The following is a 14,188-nucleotide window of genomic DNA, read 5'->3' as shown; positions in this document are numbered from 1 at the left end:
AAAATAAATCCACGTGAATCATGAATAATTATCTACAAAAATTACATAATAAGTAAATCCTCCTTTAGAGGCAATAGGAGCAGGACCCCAAACATCCGAATGTATTAATTCAAGTGGTTTGAAAGCAAAAAAAGTTCTCTCTTAATAAGGAATTGCTTTCATTTTCTAAAGAATACAATCCGTATATTGTATTTTTTCATTACAATTTTTTTTCAAATGTGATATATTGGATAATTTAGAGATGCTAGGATGACCTAGTTTGTGATGCCACAAAAACATATCTAATTTTTGTATATTTAAACAAAAAGTATCTTTGGGAATTATCAAATTGGTTCATGTAGTAGAGGTCTCCTTTACTATGACCTTCCTCAATCTGCTTGTTGGACTAAAGATCTTGTATAAAACATCGGTCAGAAGTGAAGGAGATACTACAACCATGGTCAATAATTTGAGAAACTAAAAGAAGATTTAAATTAAGTTTTGGCACAATTCTGACTTTTGGAATAGAAAATTTTGAAGAATTTATAAAATTTTCATTTCCTTTAATTTCAAGGTAGGATCCATTCGCAATAAAAACATTAGATCTACTTGAATTAATATTATAGTCAGAAAGTATAGTTTCATTAAGGGTCATATGAAATGAAGCACAATAATTTAAGTGCCAAGAGGTCTTACCGAGAGGTGAGGAAGAGGAGATTGCGATACTGGTTAAGGAGGATGATCCTTTGAGGAGCGGTTGTAGAGCCTTTGTGAGTTGAGACAAAGACATGTTTTTGTAACCGGAGTTGTTGGTGGCGTTGTCTTCTTGAGGAGCTTCTAAGGTAGCTACATTTTTCTCATCTTTTTTTAATTCCGGGCAAAAAGGTTTGATGTGCCCCGGTTCTCCACAGTTATGACAAAAGTTTTTTCTTTTTCTATTATCATTTTTTCAATCATATCTCCCATCATTGTTCCTTGGCTTCCAATTTTTTTTATTGAAATGATGAAGCTTATAAGGACAAGTGTTGGCACCTGGTCTAGAAACCACCAATACATTATCCTTGGACTCCTTAGATTCGGTCATGGATTTTGGCCTTGTTTCTTCCATTCAAACTTGGGATAAAATCTCATTTAAAGGTGGAAGATCCTCTTGATTTTTATTTCGGTGGATGATAGATACTCGATCATGTTCAAACTCGGGCCTAAGCTCTCTCATAAATTTAAAAAATTTCTCACCAAGAATTTATTTTTTTCTATGGCGAGCATCAATGGTATTCCAAACTGGATCCATTTTGGCCATTTGATCCCAAAATCTTTTAAGAGTACCATACTACTCTCTAACACTTTTTTCACCTTTCTTGCAATTGTGAATCTTATCTAGCAAGTCCCATTTATGGGCACCATCATATTGGGTGTAGGTTTGTTTGATATAAACCCATGCTTCTTTGGCCCTATCAAATTCCAATATATTTTCATAAGGTTCTTCACATATACTCCCCATAAATAGGGATAGAACCCTGACATGACCAACATCCCATGCTTTAATAGTTTTTTTGTATTCTAAGAGAGCTTTTTATCTCTCTCTGTCTTTAAGAGTTTTCTCTTTGATTTCACCATCTTCCCCACAAATAGCTGTTGGGAGCACTTCCCAATAGCTAGAAATATAGTTATTTCCAACAACTCTATTGCTAGTCAAGTCTTAACTAAGACATGACTAGTTATGTCATTCTAGTTCAAATTGAACTAGATGACAACAAACAAAAAAAAAACAGAAAAATAAAAATACAGAAAAGAAAAGAAAAAGTATTATTTATATATATATAATAATATTATATATATGTTTACAAATTTACATTTTAACACTCTCCCTTAAACTTACAGTACAATGAGCGAAAGTTTGTCTAAGAGAAAGTGAAATCGGAGAGCAGCGAGAGACTTTGTAAAGAAGTCTGCTAACTGATATTCTGAAGTAACATATGGCAGATCAATTGTCCAATATAGATATTCCCCTCTGACGTAGTGACAATCCATTTCAATCTATTTGGTGCGTTCGTGGAATGTTCTGTTACTTGCATTGTAGATCACACTTTTGTTGTCACAATACATCCGTGAGACTTTTGTTGCTTCAGTTCCCATGTCAGCAAACAGTCGTCAGAGCCAAACTACTTTTATGGTCGTGGTTGCCATGGCTCTGTATTCAGCTTCGGTGGATGATAAAGATACCTTCTGCTGCTTTTTGCACCTCCACGAGATTAATGATTCACCTAAAAAGACACAAAAACCAGTGGTTGAGTGTCTGTTATTGGGATCACCTCCCAAATCGGCATCAGTATATGCAAGTAAATCAAGAGAGGAGGAAGAAGACAAGAAAAGTCCTCGTGAAAGGGAGGACTGGATGTATCTGATAATACGTATGACCGCTCCCATATGAACAGAAGTAGGAGCATGTTGAAACTGACTTGCTGTGTGAACAACATGTGCTATATCTGGTCTGGTAATGGATAGATAGGAAAGTGCCCCGACAAGCTGTCTATAAGGAGTATGATCAAGAAGAAGTTCTTCATCACCCATTTTCATTTTAACATTAACAACTTCTAGAGTGTCTACTTTCTTACCATCAATAATACCATACCTGAAAACAATGTCAAAAGCAAATTTAGTCTGAGATAATAAATATCCTTTAGGAAAATAAGCAATTTCAATGCCTAAAAAATATCTCAATAAGCCTAAATCAGTCATTTCAAAATGAGATTTAAGAAGTGTTTTGATCCTTTTAACTCTCTGTTTATCGCTTCCAGTGATGATCATATCATCCACATAAAGAAGAAGGACAATGTTTCCTGCATCAGAATTCTTAACAAACAAAGCAGTGTCAGTTAAACAGAATTGAAAATCAATATCAATCATAACACGACTAAACCTATCATACCAAGCTTTTGGTGCTTGTTTAAGTCCATAAAGAGCTTTTTCTAAGCGAAGGGCTTTACCCTTAGGAATACTTAGACCAGGAGGGGGTTCCATGTATACTTATTCAACTAGATTTCCATTTAGCAAAGCATTTTTGACATTCATTTGAAAAATGAACCATTTCTTGATAGAGGCTAAGGCAATTAAGGTTCTGACAATTGTCATACGAGTCACAAGAGCAAAGGTTTTTTCATAATCAATGTCATATTCTTGGGCATAACCTTTGGCTACTAATCGGGCTTTATATCTTTCAAGAGTATCATCACTCTTGGTTTTAATTTTATAAATCCATCGACATCCTATAGTTTTCTTCCCTAGAGGAAAATCTTGAATAGTCCATGTAGAAGCTTTTTTTAGTGCATCTAATTCAGCTTTCATGGCTTCTATCCATTTGACAACATTTTTTGCTTGGAGATATGTAGATGGTTCTTCATGTGAGTGAATTAATGTAATGACTACCCTATATGTAGGAGAGAAGGACTCGTATGACACAAACTTTCCTGAAGGCCTCGAGACTCTGGATGACCGTCTAGTTGGAATGTCAGAATATTTTTCAAGTGCACATGGAGGATTAGACCCTTGTCGCATGAAATATTGGATACTAGTGTCTCTATAAACTTCTTCATTGTCAATATTATGATCAAGATCAATAATTCCTTGATCCTTATCAAAGTTATAATCAAGATCATATTCATCAGATTTTGAGAAAGGAAACATTTCTAGACACATATAATCTATTATTTTTGAGGTCAAAACACCTATAACCTTTCTGATTTTCAACATATCCTAGAAAAGCACATGGAATTGCACGAGGAAAAAGTTTATCATTTTTGTCAGTAAATATGAAACATTTGCACCCAAATATTCTCAGTCTAGAGTAGTTTGGAGAAATGTTCATAAGTTTTTCAATGGGAGTGATATTTTGTAAAAAAGAGGATGGCATCATATTAATCAGATAGGTAGCAGTTAAGGCAACTTCTGCCCAAAAGTCTTTTGGGACATGATTTGCTATTAATAAAGTCCTAGTGGTTTTCATAATATGGCGATGTTTACGTTCTGCCCGCCCATTTTGTTGAGGTGTATAAGGACAAGATCTTTGATGTGTGATGCCATGTGACCTAAGATAATTTTTAAAATCTGTGGATAAAAACTCTCCCCCTGAATCTATGCGAAAAATGATAATATCATTTTGAAACTTGTTTTTAACCATTTTATGAAATGTTTGAAAGTATCAAAATACTTCAGACTTATCTTTAAGAAAGTAAATCCATGTATGTCGAAAGAAATCATCAACAAAAATAACATAGTAAGCAAATCCTCCTTTAGAAATTACTGGTGCAGGACCCCAAACATCCGAGTGTACTAATTCAAGTGGTCTTGAAGAAAAAAATGTTCTGTTCTGAAATGATAATCTTTTCATTTTGCCAAGAATACAATCTTTACAGTCAAATGATTCAGAGTTACAAAATTTTCCTAGATTTGGAAAAAGTTGGATTTTGGCTATATGTGGATGACCAAGTCTCTTACGCCACAGTTCAACTCATTTTTCTGAATATTATAGCAAAAAGCATTCTTCGACATTTTCAAAAAATTCATGTAATAGAGTCCTCCTTCTCTATGCCCTTCCCCAATCAGCTTGCCTGACTGACGATCCTGTATCCAACAACCATGAGAAAAAAGGAAATATTATACCAATAGTCAGAAATTTGAGATACAGATAAAAGATTTAAATTCAATTTGGGAACATATCTAATTTTTGAAATAAAAAATTTCTTTGTTTTATAGATTTTTTCAAAATTTCCTATTTCTTCTATTTCAAGAGAAGTCTCATCGACTGTAAAGACCTTTGACACACTTGTTTTGTTTTTAACACATTTGGATAGACTTTGATTATTTTGAGTCATATGAAAAGATGTACCAACGTTAAGGAGCCAAGAAATTTTACCTGGATCGAAAAAATATGAGGTTGTTGCGTTGGTTAAAGCTTCAGATGAAGAAGATGCACTTTTGATGAGAGGCTGAAAAATCTCCATTAGTTGGGCCATGGAAACTGGTGCATCTTGATCTTTGGGCTCCGATCCAGCAATTGCAACTCTTTTATCTCTCAGCTCCTTAAGTTTGGGACATTGTGGCCTGTAGTGTCCCGGCTCATGACAATGATGTCAAATAACTTTCTTCTTGTCATAGTCACCATTTTGACGATTGAAGTGAGGAGGTCTATAAGATCGAACATGATTCCCTGGTCTAGACACAACTAGAACAAAATCTTCAGTTTTAAAAGAACCTTTCCGGAGACGATTTTCTTCCACTGTTAATTCTTCAATAGTTTTAACAATAGAAGAATTTTTTTCCTGGTGAAGGAGGGCCGATTTAGTGGTTTTAAATTCCGCCCTCAAACCAGTTATAAACTGGTAAAAATGTTCAACATCGAGTTGTTTCTGACGAAGCTCGATGTCTTCGGCACAATGCCACTTAGGTTCTAAGAGAGAAAGTTCTTCCCAAAGTTCGGACAAACCATTGTAATATTCATGAATAGTTTTGTCTCCTTGGGTCATCATTCAAACTTTTTCTTGGAGATTGCACACGTGTGCAATGTCTTTAAGGGAATACATATTATTAAGATATTCCCATGCCTTATCGGCATGATCAAACTTGGCAAGACTTGAGCTTTTTTTAATGTCAACGCTATTAATAAGCCATGACATTATCTTCACATGAGATATTCTCCACTCTTTCCATTTTTTCTCGTAAGAGGCTAGAGTCTTGATTTTCTCTTCTTCTGATAAAGGAACCTCTTTATCTCCCTCCTTTTTAGTAAGTGATAGCTTAGGTTCTGAATCGGAACCATCCACAATCTCCCATAAGCCTTTTCCCCATATATGGTGCTTCATAATTGAAGTCCATGTTACATAGTTTGTATCGCTCAATTTCATAGGCATGATGGTTACTTTATCATTGTCATCCATCGATTACAAGGAGAGAGAAAAAATAAGGATAGAAGAGAAACAAGAAGAAAAGTGAGAAAAAGAAAGAGATACAATGCAACAAGACGTGGAATCTTTCCCAACGAAGTGATAAAACACTTCTTCAAGTGGCGAACACTTATGCAAGCGGCCACGGAAACCGAGGCAGCAAGATGTAGAATCTTTCCCAACGAAGTAATAAAACACTTCTTCTTCAAGTGACGAACACTTTTGCAAGTGGGCACGGAAACCGAGGCAGTTTTTCTTCAAGGACTAATACTTTCCTGGCTCTGATACCATGAAATGAGATGATGATCTTTCAAACACGAGCTGAGATTCGAAATGATGTCTTAACAAGACATTTAAGCATAACCCTTAAGAAGGGTATAAAGGGAACAAAAGGAAAAAAATATTCTTTTATTGAACAAAGAGAATGCAATGCTTAAGAAGCATTTTACAATATAATACAAGAGGGGCTGAACCCCTATATATACACAGTATGAGCGACTCAATAGAGTCGTTAGACTCATTCCAACGGCTCTAAATAGAGCTGTTGGACCGGAGTCCAACAACTCTATTGCTAGTCAAGTCTTAATTAAGACTTGACTAGTTATGTCATTCTAGTTCAAATTGAACTAGATGACAAAAAACAAAAAAAAACAGAAAAATAAAAATACAGGAAAAAAAAGGAAAAATATTATTTATATATATATAATAATATTATTATATATTTATGTTTACAAATTTACATTTTAACAGGGAGCACTCCTAACAGCTCTATTCCAAGGGCATTATAAGGATTATAATGCCCTTGAGGAAAAGAATAAAATACACCACTAATTACATAATATGTAATGACCAAAATACCCCTAATGGGTTTCACTTATTACATAAAGAAATATATATATATATATATATATATATATATATATATATATATATATATATATATATATATATATATATATATATATATATATATATATATATATATATATATATGATGGCATATATATATATACTTTAACACATTTGTATCTATTTTAGAATTCCTCTTTTAAAGCAAGTGGTTCTGTTGGAAAAAAATCTTAGGAAACCCTCTAGTTAAAAATAATAAATTTGGAAAATGGAAAATTAATTATAAATGACCCTTTTAGGAAAATGTAGTGATGATTTTGAGACACATTTAGTTTGGCATTTTCAAAATTTATCACCATATTTTAAGTACTTTTTATTTTCCAAAGAATCTTTTATAAAGAGCATCTCTCTCTCTCTCTCTCTATATATATATATATATCTTTCTGATGCTGGCATGAAGTACCCTCCCTCCCCGTCTCTCTTTATCTATCCACTCCCGACATTTCTAGCTTGAGTGGCTGAAGGTGATTTGTGTGGTGAACACAAGTAGGATGCTACCAGCCCAACCACTTTTCTGCCACATAACAATTGGCGAGAAGGGAAAACTCTCTCTCTCTCTCTCTTTTATTCGTGGAGCCATTGGAAAGTATAGGTCCATTGACACTAGAAAAAGGTAGAAAACTTTTGTGAAAAAGGGAAATAGTTTTTCTATCCTTTCTTCCTTTTTGTTGGCTATGGTCCACTTTCTGGCTATTGCATGGTCAAAAACCCAAGTTCTTGCTTTGTCATTTAGAGGCCGTTTGTTACACCGCCCTGCAGGAACCCACTTTCCTTCCAAAGTGGTGCACCCGTTTTCATACAAACACAGGGCACCCATAATTTATTACGTGGGACACACACTCCTTTCCTGTTGGGATTTCAGGCCCTGTAGGAAAGTGCCCTCTTTCAATCAAAAGAGGGCCCATTCGTATGGAAGGGGGCTGAATCAAATTCCCCCTTAAGTTTTCCAGGTTTAGGGGTGATGCAAAAGTAATATTGCTGGTATTGTTCACTAATCCACAGTTGTCTTTGCACTAAAAACTGTTTCAAAGAGAGATGGATTTCACTGGACATAAAGAATGGCTGTTAAAAGTTTGGTGATGATAAGATAATCTCATTTGTTATATGTAGAGATGCACACAAAAGTGATAGATCTTATGTTTAGAGTTACCTTGCAGCCTACTACACCATTGGAGCCATGTCAGTGGTTGAATAAACTTCTTATTCAAGTTTGGCCAAATTTTGTTGCTCCCAAGCTGTCAAAGCATTTTTCTTCTGTATTGGAGGTGAGCTTCCTAAAGCTATAGTTGTTGAGATCTATTTTCAATTGTGCTTTTCTGAACTTCCCATCATAACTGCTTTGTATTGGCATGTACTTGTGATTGTACCCTTTAAGTGCCACTACTTTTCAATGTCTCACAAATTAGTTTTGAACTTCTGCATAGATATTGCTTTGTGTGCTTATCTGCATAGCATGTTTTGTTGAATAAACATGTAATAATAAGTAATTTTGTGGTACATTCTACAAATTAATTGTTTTCTGTTCAAGCTTGCTAGATTTATTTTTTTTGTGTTTGCAGAATCCTTTTGAAAATTGAAAATGTTTGCCTTGTTCATTTGTTTAACTTTATGGGGATCATTTTTAAATATAATTAGCTTTAACAAGATGCTATGGGATGACTAATGTGTGAAATACCTACTATTGATCTTAACGAGAACATATGGTACTGCTATGCATGTTTTGTTATATTTCACATTTCTTGTAAAATACAATCTCACATTGTTACATGTACACCTTTTGGACAATTTGGGCAAATTGGGTTTTGCAACAAGGGTGATGTGAGGCTTTATACAGATCACTTTAGATCAAATCTGAAATCCTTTTTGATGTCAAATAATTGATGCTTACATTTGCTATATATATATATATATATATATATATATATATATATATATATATATATATATATATATATATATATAGCAAATGTAAGGCCAATCTAAAGATCTAGGATTTTTTCAAAAAGAAAGCATCAATTATTTGACATCAAAAAGGATTTCAGATTTGATCTAAAGTGATCTGACCAAGGTCAAATGGAAGTTGTTCCGTAGCTTCTCGATGACTTCTCTTGCATTGCCAGGAATGAGTGGTTTCTTTGCAGAATTAGTGGTATTTTTGGGAATAATTACTAGCCCAAAATACCTTATAATATCAAAATATTATGTACTTTTGTAATGGTAATTGGAATTATGTTGACTCCTAGTTATTCATTATCTATGTCATGCCAAATGTTCAGTGGATACAGGTTATTCAACTAGGTCAATGTAGAAGAAAGGAGAAAAACAAGAAAAGATGAAAATAAAAGAAAATAAGATATAAAGGAATATGAAAGAAATAAGAAAAGAGAATGATAGAGGAAGAAAAATAGGATAAAGGAAGAAATACAGACATTACAATAGTTTTGACTTGATTAGGGTCTTATCTCTCGCCCTAGCTTTGATATCATATTAAATCTATGCCTTGGGATGTGTGTGCTGCTAAGAAAGTTGAGAAAAAAGCAACAGAAAGGAGAAGGATGATGAAATTAAGGGGTCATCCTCTATTGCCATGAGGAGATGTCTGATGTTGTATTTATATAGGAAAGATGGGTAAATTTACAAAGATGACCAGATTCGCATGTTACAAATAACAAACCATTCCTTTAATTGAAAGACTAAAATACCCTTCTATTTGATGTCACCTTATTCTCAACATATGTACTTTTGGAGGTAGTTCTTTTTTGCTTTCTGTATTCCATCGGATTTTGTCCATGAAGTCAGGATGTTGTTATTAACACCTGATCATTATCTTAAAGTGCCCATGCTGCTCATTCTAGCCCTTGACAAAAACTAAAGGTGACCTTGGGTGACAGTTTTACTTCACCTAATCAACAATTCAGACAAATCCAAATTTGGAAGATGCAATGTAGAAAATATCTTGTGCAGAGTTGGTGCAATAGATAGTCCTCTAGGATATTTCATTGCTTGTACAAGGATGTGCTGTGTCGGATATCAACCTTGCACTTGTTATTTGAACCAAGCCAGATGGCATGTTTGATCCAATCATATAAAAGCTTAACAAATAAGATCATTACCTTTTGAAACTTGGCTCTCCATTATGGAAAACAATCTTTTGTTAAATTCAGTAGAATTTGCTATCTAGAGACCAAAAGTGTTAGGGATCAAATGGGAGAAGAGGTGGAATAAGAAGAGAAAATGAGAAAAAGTGGAATTAAGGTGAGAAACAGAAACAGAAACAGAAACAGAAACAGGAAGAAAACAAAAATTGGAAGAGCCTCCAATTCCTTACGAAAGTTGCATGAATGATCAAAATACTGTTACAAATCAATTATGCTGTTGCATATCTGATTTATATTCGGTTGGCATGTCTATTAGCTGCAGTATGTCATCATTGCATTCTTTTCACATATCCAACAGGCTTTAGAATATTGAAATTATTTAAAATATTTATAGAATTCTAGATGAAATTTTTATAACTCCTTGATGAAAATTTATATAAGTTTTATGAAATCTATTCCCTTTTCTCTGAGGTTATAAAATATGCAAGTTTCTCTAATCCAAAGATTGTGCTATTGCAGAAACACTTAAGACGAAAGCCAATGCTTATTGTGAGTCATTCATTTCAGCCTAATTCTACAACTCAAATCCTTCATTTTCCTTTTCTCTGTTCAAACAAGTCATCTAACTATTTTTGTTCTTGTTATTTTTAATGGTTGATTTTATTCTTTTCCTTTTTCAATCTTATTTCCAGCGAAGAATCAAACTCCAGGAATTTTCTCTTGGTTCATGCCCGCCCAAAATAGGACTGCATCGAACACACTGGTCAACTGCAGGAGAGCAGGTGATTTCTGGCTTTTGAGCATTGTCTGTATTCAATTCCTCAGTTAATTGGGTTTTCCATGTTTTCTGCTAGATATTTTTGTTGTATTGTCTGGTTCATTTCATGTACATATTGGATGGAATACATTTGTTCATTAATTACAAAACTGTATTTTATACTAATCTTTAAGGGTATTGTTGTCATATCTGTATATATCACTTATAGTTAGGGCAAACAAGCCCTAATTGATGCTTGAACAACAAGAACCGAGTAGTTTCTTGTTCCCATCTTGTTTGGGATGGTATCATTGCCGAAATGCTGATAAAGTCAAATCTATGTCATCGATAGAAGACAACTGAACCTTTACTGGGATTTGAGGGAGATTGATCTCTAACAGAGGGACTGCAGCATCATTCCCTGTCAAAGCTGTCTGCTGCCATTGACATCATTCTCCATGTGCATCCCCTGAAGTTTAGTGGAACTCATCAGGTTTGGGTTGCAAGTACCCATTTCAGGGATTTTTTTTTTAAATTGTTGCTAGTTTTTTTTGGAAGTATACAAGTGAATTATAGATTTTTTATCTATTTGCGATTGACCAATCTGAGGGTTTTTTTTGGATAATAGCATAGAACCACAGATAAAACTCTGTTGAACAGTTTTCTTTTGGTGTATTTTGAACCTAAAAGATAATCTGGAGAGTTGAAACTGCTTGTATCACACTAATCAATCTACTCAAGTCTCCTCGTGGAATGCCAGATTGTGCAGGTCTTGAATTCTCATGACCTGTAACTGTAAGCTGTTTAGTGATAAAAAAAAAGCTGTCTCCTTGATAGGAAGAGTACCAAGAGGCTTTATCTTAGTAGCTTCTACTATGAGCTCTGCCAATGTCTATGCGAGATAGGTAATGTTGCCCTATGAAGTATTGTACTCATGTTATCAAACTCTAATCCTAGAGCTTTGAGAAACTCAGTGGTATGTGCCTCATCCCATACCTTGTTCTTTGCCTCCATATAGGTTTTACATTCCTTACACTCGGTGCATTTTCAAGTGGATTCCGTTAATGCAAGAGCATCCCATGATTATTGCTTCTTATATAAATGCTTTCAGTGGTCTTATTCTTTTTTCTGGGAGCTCTAAGATCCTGCATCAATTGGTATTTCCTTGCCAATTTCCTTGGTACACTGGTTTAAAGAAGCGTCAAGCATCTTTAACTTGAAAATTTGCAAGATCAATCATAATACCTTGCTCTACTGAACCAAGTGACCATGATTTGCCTTTGCATTATTCATCTTCTACTCTTTCATCTGGTTACCTTTTGTAAGAAGATGGGTTCTTGAATCTTCACCAAACGAAGCTTCAAATAGCTTCAACCAAAATACCGAAATGGATCATACACAAGAACCACAAGGGTTCATACAACATCTTCTACTCTTTCATCTGGTTACCTTTTGTAAGAAGATGAGTTCTTGAATCTTCACCAAACGAAGCTTCAAATAGCTTCAACCAAAATACCGAAATGGATCATACACAAGAACCACAAGGGTTCATACAACAATACCCGAAAAAGGGTATACACAAGAGTGAAGAAAAAATATATTTATTGAATGGGCAACACACCCTTACAAAAGCTTAAAATACAAGGGGGTAACACCCCGCATTTATAATGCATGGAATAGGAAGAACGAGGGAGTCGTTGGGTTCCCAACGACTCTAAATAGAGCCTTTGGGAGTCCAACGACTCTCTCCTTTATGCTTTTTGACTTTAGTAAAAAAAAACATAAAGTCTACAAAGGTCCAAAAAATGAACTAAAAACTAAAGAAAAACCTAACTACACTAAGAAACTAACTTAATCCTAACTAAACTATAAAAGTATACTAAAAACTATAAGATTACATATTATGTTACATTATTTAACACTCTCCTTCAAACTTACGATTGAACAACCGAAAGTTTGTCCAAGAGAAAGTGAAACCAAGGAGCAACAAGAGGTTTGGTAAAGAAATCTGCCAATTAATATTTCGAGAAGACATATGAGAGATCAATGGTGTTGTGTAGAAATTCCTCTCGTACGTAGTGGCAATCCATCTCGATATGCTTGATCCGTTTATGAAATGTCCGGTTAATGACAATGTAAATAGGGCTTTTGTTGTCGCAACACAACTATGATGCTTTTGTACTCTGAACACCCATGTCATGAAGCAATCGCCTTAGTCAAACTACTTCCATGGTGGTTGTAGCCATTGCTCTGTACTCAGCTTCAGTTGATGAAAGAGAGACTTTTTGTTGTTTCTTGCACCTCCAAGAGACCAATGATTCTCCTAAAAATACAAAAAAACCAGTAGTTGAGTGTCGATCATTGGGATCACCTCCCCAATCTACATCAGTATAAATAGTTAAATCTAGAGAGGAAGAATCAGATAAAAAAAGTCCTCAAAAAAATAAAGGTTTTGATATATCTAATAATGCGTAAAACAACTCCCATATGGACAGTGGTAGGAGCATGCTGAAATTGGCTTGTTGTGTGAACGACATGCGCAATGTCAGGTCTTGTAATGGAAAGATAAGATAGTGCCTCAACAAGTTGTCTGTAAGGTGTTGGATTTTCAAGTGATTCTCCATCATCAATCTTCATTTTGACATTTACAACTTCGGGAGTGTCAACCTGTCGTTCATCTGAGATACCAGACCTGTCAACAATATCTAGAGCAAATTTAGATTGAGTTAGTAAATAGCCTTTAGGAGAATAAACAACTTCTATTCCAAGAAAGAATTTTAGAAAACCCAAATCACTCATTTCGAAGTGTGTTTTGAGAAACTTTTTAATATTGTCAACTCCCTATTTATCACTTCCAGTGATAATCATGTCATCTACAGAGAGGAGAAGGATGATAATATCTGCATCAGAATTCTTAACAAACAAAACTGTGTCAGTAAGACAAGATTGAAAGCCAAAATCAATCATAACTTGACTAAACTTATCATACCAAGCCTTTGGAGCTTGCTTAAGTCCATACAAAGCCTTATTTAGACGAAGAGTTTTTCCTTCAGGAATGATGATGGTAGGGGGTGGGTCCATGTATACTTCTTCGGCTAAGCTTCCATTTAGAAATGCATTTTTGACATCCATTTGGTATATATGTCATTTCTTTACAGAGGCAAGGGCTATTAGGATCCTTACTGTAGTCATTCTAGCCACTGGGGCAAAAGTCTCTTCATAGTCTTCTTCCATATTCTTGGGAATAGCTTTTGACAACTAATTGAGATTTAAACCACTTAAGAGTGCCATCAATCTTGGTTTTAATTTTGTATATCCATCGGCATCCTATAGGCTTTTTGCCTGGTGGAATATCTTGAATGGTCCAGGTATTTGTTTTTTCTAAGGCTTTTAGTTCTACTGTCATAGCTTTGGCCCATTCAGGCACACCTTTTGCTTCATTATATTTGGAGGGCTCTTTGTAGGAGTGAATCAAGACAATGCAGGCTTGATATTTTGGTGTAAAT

General features: G+C 34.7%; 1 protein-coding gene across 4 annotated transcripts in view; it reads left to right on the top strand.

Annotated features, from left to right (window-relative positions):
- The window catches only part of ATSYTF (C2 domain-containing protein), a 90,973-nt gene that overhangs the window by 35,626 nt on the left and 41,159 nt on the right, over window positions 1-14,188 (top strand). For 3 of the 4 annotated variants that reach the window (XM_090019335.1, XM_090019333.1, XM_090019332.1), the window contains exons 3-5: window positions 7,985-8,092; window positions 10,445-10,474; window positions 10,618-10,707. In XM_090019335.1, coding sequence (XP_089875461.1) covers window positions 7,985-8,092; window positions 10,445-10,474; window positions 10,618-10,707 — 228 coding nt within the window. The remainder of the gene's footprint in view (window positions 1-7,984; window positions 8,093-10,444; window positions 10,475-10,617; window positions 10,708-14,188) is intronic. The other variant, XM_090019334.1, reaches the window with a different exon arrangement.

Source organism: Nuphar pumila, chromosome 10, assembly GCF_984573655.1.
Source record: "Nuphar pumila chromosome 10, dmNupPumi1.hap1.1, whole genome shotgun sequence".
Classification (NCBI taxonomy): Eukaryota; Viridiplantae; Streptophyta; class Magnoliopsida; order Nymphaeales; family Nymphaeaceae; genus Nuphar; species Nuphar pumila.
This window is presented reverse-complemented; position numbering and strand designations above follow the sequence as displayed.